This window comes from Hippoglossus hippoglossus, chromosome 15 (assembly GCF_009819705.1).
Source record: "Hippoglossus hippoglossus isolate fHipHip1 chromosome 15, fHipHip1.pri, whole genome shotgun sequence".
Taxonomy (NCBI): Eukaryota; Metazoa; Chordata; class Actinopteri; order Pleuronectiformes; family Pleuronectidae; genus Hippoglossus; species Hippoglossus hippoglossus.
The window spans coordinates 20,644,331-20,661,594 of record NC_047165.1 but is presented as its reverse complement, the minus strand read 5'-3'; the positions used below and the strand labels follow the sequence as shown (position 1 = coordinate 20,661,594).

General features: G+C 40.7%; 1 protein-coding gene across 1 annotated transcript in view; it reads right to left on the bottom strand.

Moving 5' to 3' along the window:
* LOC117775323 (serine/threonine-protein kinase 32C-like) overlaps positions 1 to 17,264 on the bottom strand; it is an 86,391-nt gene that overhangs the window by 37,592 nt on the left and 31,535 nt on the right. The window contains exon 2 of the mRNA XM_034608370.1: positions 16,726 to 16,781. Coding sequence (XP_034464261.1) covers positions 16,726 to 16,781 — 56 coding nt within the window. The remainder of the gene's footprint in view (positions 1 to 16,725; positions 16,782 to 17,264) is intronic.

Sequence of the window (17,264 nt, the reverse complement as noted above, 5' to 3'; positions counted from 1 at the left end):
ACCAGGTCTTCTATAGCTTGTGATGGGAGCACAGCTACTTCTAAACCCCAATTTAGAAGCAGCAGTAATCCATTAAAAAGGCAACAGTATTCATTAATAATTCAGCATTTCATATTCAATGGACCATCAGAGATCATACAGTTAAGCGTGCAGATTGCATGCAGCCGACTGAAAGGCTAACGGTGATGCTGTAATGGATACTGCTGCAAAACAGGGGCAATACAGGAGCTACTGCATGACCTAATGCAACCTCCTCAGTTTTAAAAGCTTTTAATGTAAATTTCCAGTTTCTATCATCAGCTAAAGTAAACACAGGTCAACCACAAAGTTATAAAACTCTCAAAGTGGGGGAACAAACATCCACATTTATGTTAAATGAACGGATAAAACCACATGCACGGTGTTAACTTACTTGCAACTATGCAGGTTATTAGACTGTTTATTAAGATGGATGAGCTGACAGCTCCCCAAAAATGAAGCCAAAGTGTCTTGATCCCCATCTAGTGGCTGGCTGCAGTATAGGTTATAAAATCTTCCGCCTCCATGTTAGTGAGTGGGACATAAAGCAAAATAATAAGATTACATGTCAAATAAAATTAAATCAAAGTTGGTTTCTGTCATTATCTGGTGTTTGTTCAAGTATTCATGTTTATGATGAGTTTGGTTTGAATTAGTTAATTGAAGGTCAAGTGTGTAAGTGAAAGGGATCTATTGGCAGAAATTGAATATAAAATAATCCAAGTGATCTTTTCACTAGTGTGTTTCATCTAAATTGTGAAAAAAAGTGCAGTTTTCTTTACCCTAGAATGGGCCCTTTTATATTTAAATACTTTATATTTACATCTGGAGCGATCCTCTCTACGGAGGCCGCCATGTTTTTTACAGTAGCCCAAACTGGACAAACTAAACCCAGTTTTTATGACAACCGAAGGTTACCACAGGTTCTCTGTCATGTTTGGAAGGGGGGGGGGGAAACATGCAACTTCACCACTAGATGTCACTAATTTTTACACACTGAACCTTTAATTGATGTTTCACGATTGATTGCGCACGTGTATTGTCGGGACCTTGCTACCACGAGACCATCCCATCATCACAACTGCACACACTCCGGCTCCATATACGAGATGCCAGGGTTAGTCTCTGCGATATTTTAGCTTCATTTCTGCATAGTAGGAGGAATTGGAGATGTGTCATTTGTTTTACAGTCTATGGCTGTCACTAATAACTTAAGTTATAACTTAAGCTAATAGTATTTGCAGTTCCCACAAATTATGGTTGCTCAAGAAGTTTATTTATGAATATGAATTACAACGTATCCCTTAATGCAAATAATGTATGCTTTGTTGATAATATAATTTGGAATATATAGTCTCTTATAATAATAAGCCCCTGTCAAAGAAAACTGCCACACAACCTCTTACACATTATGAAACTGTTTGGAACACATTCACAATTCAGGTGTGGACAGATAATCACTGAATTACAGAGGATTGTTGTTTCTGAAACAACTAAGGCAAAATTACAGTGTATAAAAGTTTTGAAATGAATATACAAACCATATATACAGACTAATATCTCCCATAGCAACAGATTTATCTATTCCTTTATTTGTCTTCGTACATTTGCTGAAAAGAAATCCCCCTGAGACTCGGTGTGACCTATCTCTTGGTGTGACCCATCTACTGCAGATCATGAGACTAATTATATATTCCACTGAGAAGCTCTGTCCAGCTCCAGCTCCTTTCACCAGGCTGCTGATGGCCGCGTGCTTTTAATTTGGGAGGTCACTGGATAATGATCCCACAGGGCATTTGAAGATTCACAATAATATAATCATTATTCATCCTCTTGTAATAAAATAATCATATTCAGTGGAGGTAAGAGAGGTTTTTTTAAGTACCAGCCTGTTGAAAGAAAAACAATTATTAGGTAACAGGTAATTTCTTTGCTTTTCTTAATTAAGCCCAAGAGGCGATCCTCCCTCAGTTTTTATTAAAACTTTATGTGGACTTGAGGCACCAGCGCTTCTAAAACATTAAAAGTTCGGTGCGGACGGAAAGCTCTTTAAATATTTTTTTATTAACTGAGGGATACATAACAATTTAGTGTGATGCTACCAGAGTTAAGAGGTGTGAGAAGTGCTCAAGTAGAATTCAACTGATAGACCTATAGAAGGTTCATTACTCTGCTTCAATAATTCATTTCATCTGTCACAGAGGAGCTATTAAATCTCCATCACTCATGGGCTTTATGATATATGTCAACTGTATATACTTGAGATCTCACAGTTATGTCCCTAATAGCCCAACAGGTCAGACTTTAATGGCTTGTTGAAGAATAGAAAAGAAACTGAAACTGAAGAGCTGCAGTGGTTATAAACATCGGCACCAGCTCCCGAGTGCCCATGATTATGTCTAAGGGCATCACAAGAAGATTTATGGCAGAGAGCTGGATGACAGATTATTGTATGAGGCTGCTTGTGTTTCCCTGTTATCATGTTATGTGTATATCTCACTTTTCTGCAGCTGTTTAAGTTTATCTGACTATAATCATATACGTGTTGCTCATGTTTTTCTACCTTAAATCCTCATAATGTCATGTTTTCATTAGTGTTTCATCGCCTCACATTAGGAGACCTCGTGATCTCATTAGATTAGAATTTGCCTTTATCTACATAAGAAGTGGGTCCTCCTCCACAAGTCTGTCATGTTGCACCTCCATGTTTATACAGTAGCCCAGAGCGGACACACCAATAGCTCTACAGAGGACTATTTTTAAATTACCTCAAGGCCACCTTAGATTCTCCTCCATGCCACTAAATCCTACGCACTCAACCTTTATCTCCTGAAAGTCACACTAAAATACATCTGTATTATACCAATATAAACTAATGGCTCTCTATAACATTCTGTAAAATTTATACTGTTTCACAATATTTTTATAGTCCAGAGGAGGATGACCTCATTAAGATAAAGAGTAAATATCTGAACTTGGTTGGAATCACATTGGCCTTTTTCACAGCAGACATTTACAAGTCTGTGCATAATGTAAAAATGTTGATAAATATATAAAAAAGTTATTTGACTTGTCTTAGTTCACTCAACACAAAACTGTGAGAAGTTGTTTACAGAATTGAACTAACTTGTAAAGTTCTAAAGCCATGAAATATGTCACTTCAACAAGGTTCAGAAAGTATAGTCAAAACCTGTAAACCTTTGTGATTTTAGCAAAGCTAAACAAAAAGCACAGAAAAGACATAAATAAAAATCATTTTCAAAAACATGTCTGACCACACCGCTAAGCCTCGACTCAGTCATGCACATCGTCTGCTAATGTGTCAGGTTTATACACTGTACACAATGTATTCTCAGTACCACAACATAGTCACACACAGGGTCTTGGGGCAGACTCTCTTACCACTTGCTCATGGACTATCAGGTAGTATTTTGATATCACATCTCCTATAAGATATCAGAGGAGGTGATCTGCAGTCTTTTGCTGGCCTCGTGTGCCAAGCCTTGAGGCAGGTGATTCGCGGCAAATAAAAATAAAAGTCAAAATTTCCTTTCTGCTGCTCTAAATCTTTCATGTTAAAAAATAGTGATGTAGGTCTGCAGCCCGGCTCCTGCTTCAGCCTCTCTCCTCTCTGTCTACCCAGACCTCCCTCTGGTTAAACTCAATGATTAAAATACGCGCTCCTTGAACGCATGCACTTATTAAATGCTTATTAGCAGAATATATCACTTGTATACACACACACAAAAAAGCTCTTTCATGTCGTTCTTCAAAGCGGAGCATCACTGTTAAATCCCGGGGACGGTTTAATGTTGTTTACCTTTACAATCCGCCTTCTTCCTCCTCCTCATCCCCTCCACTGTTCTGCTATAGTTAGCAGTCCCATCAATTGTTGTCAGAAGGTCTAAAGCTCCTGGGACCATAAGGATTGCAGGGAGGAGAAAAGGGTTGGGTGTTAAATTTAGTGGCCTCAGTCGGGAAGCTGCGGATGTTCTGTTTTCTAGGTCAGGTAAGTGCCAAGTCGGCCAGAAGCCTCTGACTGAGAGAATTGGGGAAACATTAACAGATAAAAGACCCCTGACTGAGTTTAGAGAGAAGAAGAGGGAGCATCTTCTGTTTCTCTTCTCTTTAAATTCAGCCAAAATTTCGTAATTCATATCCTCAGATTACGTTTCGGCTTGGGCGTTGTCTTTGTGATTGTTTAACGTTCAGCGTAAGCGAGCGGTGATTGAAAAGAGTTGTATAAGTACAGGATAACCTGAAAAAACATGCAAACCCACACACTCGCTCACAAACACACACTCTCGCAAATGCTGCATTTGCGCAAGAGTGCTTTGAGAGGGGCGAGCGAGGCAAACACATTTTCAGGGTCTGATGAACATGTCATCCAGGGAGAAGAAGGAATAATTTGCTCTTTCATTTGGTTCATTCCGCTGGATGTCTTCTGCTCCACGGCGGCTGCTGTCAGCCTGTAGGAAATGAAAGTGTTTACTGAGTTTGGCCATCCATTTGCACAGCTCCAGGATGCACTATTAAGGAAGGCATGACCATTAATAAGCATAGTCGTGGACCAGACTTCTCTGAGAGGGAGCCGGTAAGGTTTTGTAGAACAAAAAGAAGAAAGGGAGTTGTTTTTTGTAAAAAGCCTGACTGTCATCTCAATAACGGATAAATAAAAATGACTTGATAATGTTATGATTTAACACTATCAATGCGAGCACACCAGGACTTCACACATATTACTCTGATATCTTGTGAGTGCTCCAGTATCTTCAAACAATCACTGAAAATGTGGTGGAATACGGGAAAACGGTCTGATTAGTGGCTTAAAAGACACATATTTTGCTCATATTCAGTTCAATAGTTTTTATTTGGGTTATAACTTGAAAAGGTTTAAATGCTCGAGAGTTCAGAAACCATCACTTTCTTCATACGGTCCCTTACTACAGCTCCTCTTTTCAGCCGCTCTGAAGAACTTGGCTTGAGCTCCTGTCGCATTAAGGTCCCCCTCCTAATGAAGCCCAGTCTGTTCTGATTGGCCAGCTGGGTAACTCGGTTGTGGTTGGTCAACTGCTTCCAGCGCATGCAGGAAATGTTGACCTCTGCTCTCGCTTCGCCTGACTTTGTTAGGGGATGTGCCAGACTATGGCCTCTAGGCACACATTATGCAAAGATGTCTCCTTTAATGCAACAACTCAAAAGATTAATAACAGTGATGCACCAATGTGACTCTTTCTCTCCCAATGCCTTCATTAAGCCATTTTCAGACACAACCTGCGGGTAAAATCCAGAGAATTGGTTACAGAGTTTACCCGCAGTTTGCCTTTCACACATGCACAACACAGCGGGAGGTTTTCTGCACAGACACGTTCACAACAGCAACAAATCCTCCTCATTATTCGGGCAAGAGGTGGTGCAGCAGGCAGAGGCAGGAAGCAATGTATTAAAGCCAACTCCTGCTACTGCGTCTAAGCCACGCCATAGCCTAAGCGTAGACGAGTACCCTACGCAGAGCCTAACTTCCCCAAAAATGTAACCACGCGTTGAGGCGACACAGACTACAAGAGCTTTGGTCCGCTTGGTAACATCGCATTTACGGCAGACTCTGCGCCATTTTTGAATCTAGTTGAAGGAACGGACGGGGACAGCGTTGTTCTTTTCTTCATTGCTGTTCTTTAAGAAAAAGAAATTGCTCTCCAACATCTATCAGCTCCAACTCCAACATGATGCGCCTCTCGCCATTGTTCTGACGTTAACAGAGACACCAGAGAATTTGTAAATAAGCGGATGAAAACGGAAGACACTCAACACCAGCATAGAAACTCGCCACTAGCATTTCGGCGGTGTAATTGCAGCGTGACTCACATTCACCTACGAACAACTATGAATGCTCGGTCCTGTGAGTAGGCTACGTGCGTACCTACGGCATAACTTTGATGCAGAAGCATGAATTGGGCTTAAACTCCGCTGCAGAGATCAGACAATTTTCTATACTACACACAGACACCGGTGTCAGCTCTTATCACCACAAACTCTCTTGACATCTTAGTAGGTGTCTTCTACGTGTGTGTCACAGCTTTTTAAACGGTCTCTTTTATTTTTGCGTCAGATATACGTTAGAAGTGTCATCAACCCCCCCCTTACTCGCTCACGATAAATCCAGCGGGGGATCCCCTGCTGTGTTCTCGCATCAAATTCTCCTGCATTTCTACGGACTTTATACCCGCTCACACATGCACCTCCTCCAGAGAAAATACAGTGCATCTGTAGATTGAAACTGAAGTTTTACCTACATCTTTGCACATACCCACAAATTTCATTCAATGCAGTTCTTTCTCACACGTGAGAACTTTTCTTTCACTCTCACTCTCCCACTCAGGCTCTGTTGCACATGAGAGCAAACTGTGTATGCGTGCAGGTGCACCTGCATTACCACCACACACTGAATCAAATCTGTGGGAAACCCTGAATACTGAGAACCAATCAAAGCATATTTTTTACGCGAGGTTAAGGATTGCTCCAGGATTGCTGTGACTAAAGCTTCAACTGTTTTTGTTTGTCAATGTTAAATCTCTCAGTAATTTTCTCAATTATTTTTTAAAACTATTTTGTCAATAAAATGTCAAAAAAAGGTTCTAAATGGCAGCTATAATTTACTGACATCTTTACATGGCTTCTTTTGACCAGAATTTTTTTTTATTTTTGTTTTAATTCAATTTAAATTGAATTTAAATTTTGGATTATTCTGACTTTGATATATCTATTTCCTCCTAGGATTGTATTATTTTATTCTACATATATGTTTATATGTTTATATTCTGTTTGGTCCAGTTACCTACGGGCACCTGAAGATTTATGAGATAGCGTTTTCTTAGTTTCTGTTTTTACCGAATGTTTTTCTCAGTGCTGTATTCAGTCCTTGCTTTGTATATGTGTATGTGTGTACTTGGGGGAGTCGTATTGATGTGGAGCGCATTGTGATACATTCGGCTTGTATACGAAGTGCAAGTTGTTTTTAGCATCAGCTGAAACGGTGAACTGTTGTGACTGACTGAGTTGAGCTGATTAAATTATTGAGCTTTAATGAGGTTTGGTCACGTCACGTACGATACTCAATACATTTCATGTGGTCATGTGAATCAGACTGATGTGTTTGTACTGATAATCTATAATTGACTTTCATTTTGAGCTAATGATTGTTCTTGTCGCATACAACTAAATAAGTTTCCTCAGAGTGAAAAGAGAGTAAAGCAGAGTTCTACGTATTAGACTGAATAGTTAAACAAAAGAAAAACTTAAATACACATGATTCGACTGATGTAAAATAAAAAATCCAAAATTCCTTCTGGGCAAAGACATCAAATTAAAAACAATTGCTCACAAAGCACTTATGTATAAACAAGCTTGCCTCAAGTCTTTGCTTACCTCCAATTTACATAAAGCACACAGAGAGACTTTGAAGCCACTCATGTATGAAGTTGGGGAAATATATGGACGGCATAATGAGGATTACATGCATCAGAGAAGGTAAAGGAGACTAAAGATGCAGAGAAAAGGCCTAAAGGCTCACCTCAACTATAATCTCTTTGCGCTTTACTGAAGTGTTAAAGGTGTAAGAGCATGATTCATTCAAGGTGGAATATCTCATACATATTTATCAGCTTGGTAGAATTTGGAAAGTGGTTATCTGGGATCTTGTTCTTTATCATTATGGTTTGATAACTCATGGTGCTGTGACCCAACAGAAACTGTACAATATAACATGGCCTTTTTTCTAAACTAAGCTTTAATAAAAATCAGTCACCGCTGATTGACATCCTGCCTGTTACCTTGATCCCAGTCTTGTTAATTCTGTCATGGTGTTTCCTGCGTCTCACAGCTTGCAGCCCTAGTCCTTCCTCTGTTTGAAGGTTTTATTCCCTGAGCTCTCTGTTTAAGGGAATTTCACTCACACTGTTTTCTGACATGAACTCTTGAAAATGTCTGGAAAATTGGGTCTTGACATTTTCAAGAGTTTGCCTTTGACATATGCAAAACGCAGCAGGAACATTTCCAAACATTTTAGGAAAAAGGAAATGGCATATTAATTCCACTGTGGAATGCACAATGTTTTTGTTTACAGCAAATAGAAGATGTCGGGAGACGAAACTGCTGAATCATTGTCGTCTTTCAAGTTTACATCTTCATCAGCGTCTTCTTTGTGTTTGACACCTCTTTTTTATCCTGAGATATTAGCATTAGTAATATCCAGTTTCATGTCACTCACAAGTATACATTGGAGGTGTCAACCAAAAGTCAGCACATTCATTTTAAATGAGGCGACGTCATGCGCCACCAAACTGCGCTTTGGTTCCGTTGCGTCGCTTTGCTCGTGCTGCATATGGCAGAAGTTGAGTAGAGCTCAACTTTGAATGTGGCAACGGAGGCAACAACCAATCATATTGTGTCTAAACAACACCCAAGCACAGGCGCTAGCCAATCAAATCATGTTATTGCAAAGGAGGAGGCTGCTTCTCTTTAGCATTGTACTGATGGCTAGCATGAAACAGTACCAGGAAAGCCATGTTGTGTGTCCAAAGCATGAAAGTGATTATTATCATTACGAAGATCGTGCTCGCACCAAGCGTCGGGCCCACCCACCGTTAAGTGTTAATGCAACGCATCTGTGAGTCCAGCATTTCAAATACCAACACGTCCACTCGCTGGCTGTGAATGTTCCAACCATTTTCCTGCTTTAGGTTTTCAGACAATGTCCAGCACAACTGACACGGACATTTGTATTCTCACATACAACCCCTCCAGAAAATTTAAAAAAATTGTCTGCACTGAAAGCAGCTTCAGTTTCCCATTTAAATCCCAGTGGGACCAAACAGAACACTGACATGCACAGGGCTGTTTCTTGCCTTTTGAGTACCATATTCAAAGTCTTGTTTTAAGTCATCCATTGATAACTAGTCACCTCAGAAAAAACACAGAGGTCCAGATTCAATGAGCATAGAAAGTATTGCTCTATCAAAGGGACATGTGACTTTTTTTAATGGAAACATGCTTTTCTAATAAATTCCTCACCACTTTGCTTGTCAGTGCTTCCACCAAACTTGGTTTTGGCAGTGCTAAAAGAAAATACAGCCTCCAAACTTGTTACATGTAGAGTTAAATGTTTGCTTTCTCAACAACCCCATTATACACAGCTTCAGGATAAGTTGTGGTGAGACAGACAACTTTCATTCCTTTCAATAGGACAGTTGACTAATGCAGGCATAATGCAGCCACACAGGCCTAAAATGACAATTTATAGTTTCTTCGAACACCTTTAAAAAATCTCTCATCCGTCCTGATGTCCAGCCTGAACAGCTGCACTGATGATGATAAAACACACAGAGTTTGTGGGCTGATGGGATTCTTATCTTTTAAAGCCAAAGTGAAACCATTTCATCAAAGTTCACTGTCAGATTTTAATCACACAATATAACCTTTTCCTGAGAGAAATGCTGCATAAAGTTTTGCAATTTAGTCTTCATGGAGCTGCCGATATCAAGGATGTGGAGGAGGAAGAAAAGTTTCCCTCCCGTTTCTGGCACAGAAGAGTTAAATAATATTACAGCACATGTGAAAACTGAGAGTTCTGACTATTCTCTGGGGAAGAATGTGAATACAGGGAAGAATTCAGCCATCTTATTAGTGGAAATGCTACAATACTCCTAATTAACGAGTGCAGTTATGTCTATGTACAAAGACGAGCTTTGGCATATACTTGGACGATGATAAAATGAGACGCACTGCGGTGGAGGTCGTGAAGGCTTTCTGGCTCAAAGCATTTCTGCCAATGTCATTTTTTTTTACCATGGACATTATTTTTGTTGGCAGGAATGTTAATATGAACGCCTCCAAATGGCCTATTTTCTTCTGGAATCTGAATCTGCCAGCCATTTTGTTAACAAACATAAAGATGGGTAAAAAGATTAAAAAAAACTAAGCAAAACAAATGAGCATAAGGCATTACAAAGATCTCTGGGCTCTCTGGATGTTGTGCTCAAACAGCGTTTCAAGTCCTGAAGCTATTTTATCCATATGGCCCCTGCTTCTTTTAGTGGCTATGCAGCGGAGCTTTGTACTGTGAAACCTATCGAGGGGCAGTGTAATGGAAGAGCATACATTTCTGGGCTAATAGGTTGCTGTGGGCTATGCTGCGGCTGTGCTGTGCACTCTGCAAAACTGACTCTCGTCCGCGCCTCTTCACACCTACAGCTAGAAGATAAAATATGAGGGAGAGGTCTTTACGAACGAGACCAGCCTGTCAGTATTGAGAGGCACGAGGACTCGCAGTGTGCTGCCTGGGAGCCCTGCAGGGCTAATGGAGGGAAAAAAAACGCTAACAAAGGCTCCATCATCTCCTGACCTTTCCACAGATGCTGGCACATTCGCCGATACGAAGGTGTCACAGCCCCTCTTGCTGTCCTTCCCACCCCCTTATCTCCTTCCCTCCTTCCAGTACAACGTATTTCTCTGTCTCCGTTCGTCCACCTCTCTTTCTGTCCGTCCCTCACACTGGGTCCTAATGAGGGGTTTCATGCCACTGAGGTGTGTGCACAGTGCAGGGGATGAGGATGTAGGAACCACCAGCTGAGCTCCTGCACAACCCCTGACCCGACTCGTCTGTATCAATATGCCTCCCATAGCGCTCTCCTGTCTCTATTTAGATGTTTACCTGTCTGTCTGACTGTTGGCATTAAGGAGCTGTCACTAAACTCCTGTCATGTCATGTCATGTCATGTCCCCCATGAGTGGCATCTCACCCACTCGAGCTCTCAAAGCGCAGATGCCTTAATGAGCCCTGTGGTGGAATCTGCAGTCTCCTGTGCAGAGATGAGAAGACGGAGTGACAAAAGGGGGCAAAAGTGTGATGCTCACGGGGAAAAAGTCGAGGAGGAGCGAGGGAGCAACAGGGGAGCAGGCAATTATCTTTACTCTGCTGCTGTATATGGCCATCCAACCCTCTGGCAGGCATATTACAAGTGAGCTATATATCCTCCACCCCTGTGGAAATAATCACACCTACCTACCATCACTCTACACCCCCACCTAGCAGGAGACAGATGCTCCCAAACATCAGAGAGATAGGTAAAGAGAGACTGCGCTTAGAGTGGGAATTCAAACAGTATTAATGCCATATTTTATTTTCAATAACACTATATTGCTCTGCCAACACACGTTTCTTTCGTGTAGTGCCCATAAAACGCACTTGAATTAAATTGTGAGAGGAGCAGAGGGGGATGATAGAGAGAGGATCCAAGGCTTATGTATCAAAAGGAGAGAGAGAGGGAAGGATAGAAATAGGGGTAAAAAAGAAAAAAAGGGTAAAGGAGGGAGAGAGATATTCTTAGTGACAGAGAAGTGAAGACAGGACTTTCACTTACCCAGACATTTTTTTTTACGATCAAACCCTTGTGTGAAATCTTTGCCAATCACAACAGGCCACCTGGTTCTACTGTTTCAAACAAATGTTTTCTTATGAAGACCAAATGTAAAATGGCCTGATACATGGAGCCAGTAAGTATTTCTTTTGGTGCGTGATAAGCCTTAAATAGCGTAACTAGAAATGCACTCACCATGTTTTCATTTACAGAATGCAAAAGATCTATATACAGTGCCTTGCATAAGTATTCACCCCCCTTGGACTTTTTCCCATTATGTACTGTTACTAACTGGAATTCAAATAGACTTAAATAAACTTTTTCCCGTTTGATCAACAAAACATGCATAGTACTTTGGAGGTGCAAAATAAATTTTCTTGTGACACAAACAATAATGACAACAAAAAAGTTGACATCTGTTGGGTGCATAAGTATTCACCCCTCTGTGTCAATACTTGGTAGAACCCCCTTTCGCTGCAATTACAGCTGCAAGTCTTTTGGGGTATGTCTCTACCAGCTTTGCACATCTAGAGATGGAAAGGTTTGTCCATTCTTCTTGGCAAAAAAGATGAAGCTCAGTCAGATTGGATGGAGACCGTCTGTGAACCGCAATCTTCAAGTCTTGCCATAGATTCTCTATAGGATTGAGGTCTGGGCTTTGACTGGGCCATTTTAAGACATTAACATTCTTTAATCCAAACCATTCCTTTGTAGCTCTGGCTGTATGTTTAGGGTCATTGTCCTGCTGGAAGATGAACCTCCGCCCCAGTCTCAAGTCTTTTGCAGACTGCATCAGATTTTCTTCAAGGATTTCCCTGTATTTGGCTCCATCCATCTTTCCCTCTATTCTGACCAGTTTCCCTGTACCTGCTGAAGAGAAGCATCCCCACAGCATGATGCTACCACCACCATATTTCACTGTTGGGATGGTGTGCTCAGGGTGATGGGCAGTGTTGGGTTTTCGCCACACATAGCGTTTTGCATTGAGGCCAAAAAGTTCAATTTTGGTCTCATCTGACCAGAGCACCTTCTTCCACATGTTTGCTGTGTCTCCCACATGGCTTCTGGCAAACTCCAAACGGGATTTTTTATGGATCCCTTTCAACAATGGCTTTCTTCTTGCCACTCTTCCATAAAGGCCAGATTTGTGGAGTAGACGACTAATAGTTGTCCTGTGGACAGATTCTCCCACCTCAGCTGTGGATCTCTGCAACTCCTCCAGAGTAACCATGGGCCTCCTGGTTGCTTCTCTGATTAATTTTCTCCTTGTCCGACTCTTCAGTTTGGGTGGACGGCCTCCTCTTGGTAGGTTTGCGGTTGTGCTATATTCTTTCCATTTTCTTATGATGGATTTTATGGTGCTCAGAGAGATGTTCAAAGCTCTGGATATTTTTTTATAACCTAACCCTGCTTCATATTTCTCCACAACTTTATCCCTGACCTGTTTGGTGAGCTCCTTGGTCTTCATGATGCTGTTTGTTCAGTAATGATCTCCAACAAACTCTGAGTCCGTCACAGAACAGGTGTATTTATACTGAGATTAAATTGCAGACAGGTGGACCCTATTTACTAATTATGTGACTTGCAAATGTGACTTGTGAATGCAATTGGTCGCACCAGATCTTTGTTAGGGGTTTCACAGTAAAGGGGGTGAATACATATGCACTCAACACTTTTCAGATTTTTATTTGTAAATAATTGTGAAATCCATGTAATATTTCCCCCCACTTCCAAATGATGCACTATTTTGTGTTGGTCCATTACATAAACTCACGATGAAATAAATTTTAATCTGTGGTTATACCATGACAAAATGTAGAAAAGTCCAAAGGGGGTGAATACTTATGCAAGGCACTGTATACACAAGGTTTTGTGAACAGTTACATTCACAACGAATCTGGCTGTTTATGAAACCGCGTGGCTAAGAGCAAATATATCTTGGAAAATATGAATGCCACAATGTTAAATGTTATCCAAAGTTTTAATACATTTTCAATCATGGATGAATGTTATTGACTGACTAAATAATTGAATTTTTAGAATTTGACATGTTATATATAAATATATATATTAATAATGCCACTGTAAAATTAGATATTAAAACCATATTAGCAGAATATATTTTCATTTGTGGTCTTATGTATGCTGTACCTACTAATATCAATCAATCAATACAATTTTATTTGAATAACCAAATATCACACTGTATTGTTTTATGTTTTAAAATATATTATGTAAATAATTAATGAATAGGTAAATTAAACATATATGTCAATATTTACTGTAGTTTGATGTAGATGTAGTGTGGGTGTAACTATGTTAGACCAACTGGACCTTTTGGATTCCTGTATTTTAATACTTCACTACCAACACAGCCCCTGTGGTTTCAACATCAGGCTGTTCTCAGTCTGATTCCCCAATGCTCAATTATCTTTAAAGTGAAGAGTTTAACCCACTAATTAGCATACTGTTCAAACAACTTTAACCAGCAGCTGCAGCACCAATACACTGTGCATTAAGATTAGCAGTGTATTCTGAATAACTTTAGCCATTTTCAGACATGTCCTGCGGAGGATCTCCGAAGATTTGGATCTGGACTTTCTCCACAGCTTCCTTTCACACATGAACAACGCAGCAGGAGGTTCTCTGCTTAGAACATAAACAAATTCAGTCAGGTGAGGGGTCGTGCAGCAGACCGAGGCAGGACGTAACAAATTCCATTTCAGAGTTCATGTCGACAATGGTGTCGGCTCTTATCACCACAAACTCTCTTGACATCTTGGTCGGTGTCTTCTTTGTGTATGGCTCTGCTATTTCACCCTCAGATATTTGTTTTCTTTTTGGTATTTCCATTTCTGCGTCTGTCGCTGGCTAGAAGTGTCATCAACCCCCCTCCCCCCCCACGCTCACTCGTGGTGAATCCAACAGGGATCTCTTGCTGTGTTCTCACATCGTCTCATCCGTACTTTCTGCAGATTTTATCCGAGGGGGCCAGACGGAGAGAGAGTCCGCAGAAACTCTGGAGGCTCGGGGGGGGGGGGGGCGTTTTGCAATCAAAACGCACAAGTGTTTTTTTCCCAGAGTTTTTGGGTTGGTAGACATGCCAGATACCCACATTAACCTGCAGAAGCACTAACAAAGTGGAATTTGCATGCTATGTCCCCTTTAAGATTAATGGCCAACAGTTTTTGCCAAAAACTGCACAGCGTTATGAGGCCTTAAGATCAATTTCTGTGTACCCCTAAACGTTAATATGACAACAGCTTGTGAGAGAAAATGAGAAATTCTTGCAGTCTGAGCAGGCTTTAAACCTGGGGGAGCTGACACAGAGAGAAGCTCTTGTGTTGTAAAAGTGACAGAAAGAAGAGTGGTAGTGCGAAAAATATGAACACTAATACTGAATGTGTATTAAAAAATACAGACGGAGGGATGAAGAACAGAGTAAAACTGTGGTTAGCCATGTTTGCAGATAGGAGGTTTCCTCGGCTTACCTCCCCTTTCTCAGCTCCAACCCACCTCACGACTCCCCGCTGTGTGAGGTAGAGCCCCGCAACACACATTCTCTCACTCTCACAAACCGACACAACACTGTTACACACAGATCTGTAGTACTGCACAACAAAGAACCCATTTTCTTGGAGCACCTACAAGCTGAGATTTACAGATCCTGTTTCTCAGTGTGACAGTATGAGATAAATACCTCTCTCTACATTTGTGCCTGATTCTGGGTTTTTTCTTTACATTTCTCATGTTTATTTTACACTTATATAAATAATTTTAACCAAATTATGAGATGTTTTTTTTTGGGGGGGGGACAACTAGAGGTCAAGGTTTACCCATTGTATTTGTTTCCAATTACGTCTCCGCTCGCATACACACCAGCAGGCTTTAGTGTGTTCAGTGGGAAACTAATGTCTCACGCTGTTAAGTATTCAGAAACAGCAGGAACACAGAGTGAGGCCGCAGTGGGCCAAATAACTCAGAAAAGATGTCCTCCAACAAGGACACCCTTCATGTGAACATGACTGTGTTACAGATATCGTCGAACTGGAAGCCAGGTCTCAGACATGGACTGTCTCTATTCCCCTCCCACTTGGATGAAGCAGTTGGCTTCCCCTGTCCAAAGTGGAAGTGTCCTCAAAGAAACAACACCATTCCTGTTTTTCCTTCTTGGTCAGGACAGCTGCTTATTTCAAGTTGTTTATGTTTGAATTTTAAAAACAAAAGCCTGAATGCACATTTATTTACATGTGAAAATCCGTCAAAAAAAAAGAAAGGGACAGGACTTGTGTAGATCACTATTCAAAACAACAGGGTCGTCCTGCTTCAGTCTCTGAACCCCCGGCCGGCACGCTGTGTATTTCCCAGCTTACTGCAGCTTCCCTTTGTATCATAAGGGAAGTGACAGCAGCTTGAGGGAACAAAGCAATAAGTTAAAATTAACATAAATTCACATGGTAATGTATTCAGCATTGGGCAATGACTTTCCACATAAGAGAGGGACATGTTTTTGAAAAAAAATAAAGATTGTGTTTTGAGAAGAGCAAAGCAGAGAGAATTTGCAAAGGCGTGCACAGACACAAGTGTAATGAACAAATATTAGCCATGATATTTGGGATTCAAAATGAAGATAAACTAGTCCAATCTCATGAGCCCAATTGTGTATCAACACACACAGACACACACACACACAGTGCCCTGAATTCATTACTGAAGTCTCATACAGGCATTCAACACTAACACAAAGGGCTTCCTCAACTGACAAATGCCCCAAGAGTTCATCTAAAATTTCAGTTTTATCAACAATTGACACCAAAGATGATATTGAAACCTGAGAAAAGGTTGAATAGAAGCACAGTAATTTGGTTTATCTTGGTTTTATGTAGCACACACGGATGCTTGAGTTGTGCCCCCCTCTGTTTTCAGCCCAACCATTAAGCATGATGACAGCTGAAGCCACAGTATTGTGCTTCTCTGTAATTAAATGGAGATGTGGGGTCAGAACTCCAAAGAGGTTCACTGACACGAGATAAAAATTAATTGATTCTCCTCATACACAATTCTTTTTCGAAACAATTAAATTTATAACTATTATTAAAAGAGAAAAGTTATGTATCTTGTAAGCACCATAATGTGATGAGAACTCATGTGCACTGCCCATTGTGCCTGGCCTTCTCTGATTCTTTAGCAGAGATAATCACTGTGCTGGCTAATTGAGGGTACAGAGCACACACACACACACACACACACACACACACACACACACATTGCTTGAAAATGGAGGTTACATTACCTTTCCAAAACTCCCTTTCCCAATGGCACGCAATATCTGGAAGTGATCAAAGTTCACTGTGAAGAAAAAGAGGGAGAAGAGAAAGAACCCGTGAGTATGACTCCTATTACAGGAGAAGGAACACATGTAGTGAAATCCTAAAATATTAGCACAGTGACATCTTTGCTGTTGTTTTAGCTCTTTAGTCCAATACATCAAATTTAAACCCAAACTAAAATTACCACCCTGCGGTTCTGTGCCTCTGCCAGCGAGGGCAGATTCAGTCTACAAACATTTTATGTCAGACTCATTTGACTCTAATCAGTTAATCTGTGAGTGTGAACACTTGTGCCAAATATGAAAGGAGTCTCTTGAGGAGTTCTTAAGATAACAAGGTAAAAAGGGATTTGTGAGGTCTGAGTGACCTTGACCTTAAACCACCAAATTTCAATCAGTTTATCCTTAAGTCAAAGTGAATGTTTGTGCCAGAGGTAATGAAATTCTGTATGAATGTACCTGAAATATCACATTCACAAGTACATGAGGTGACCGTGACAATG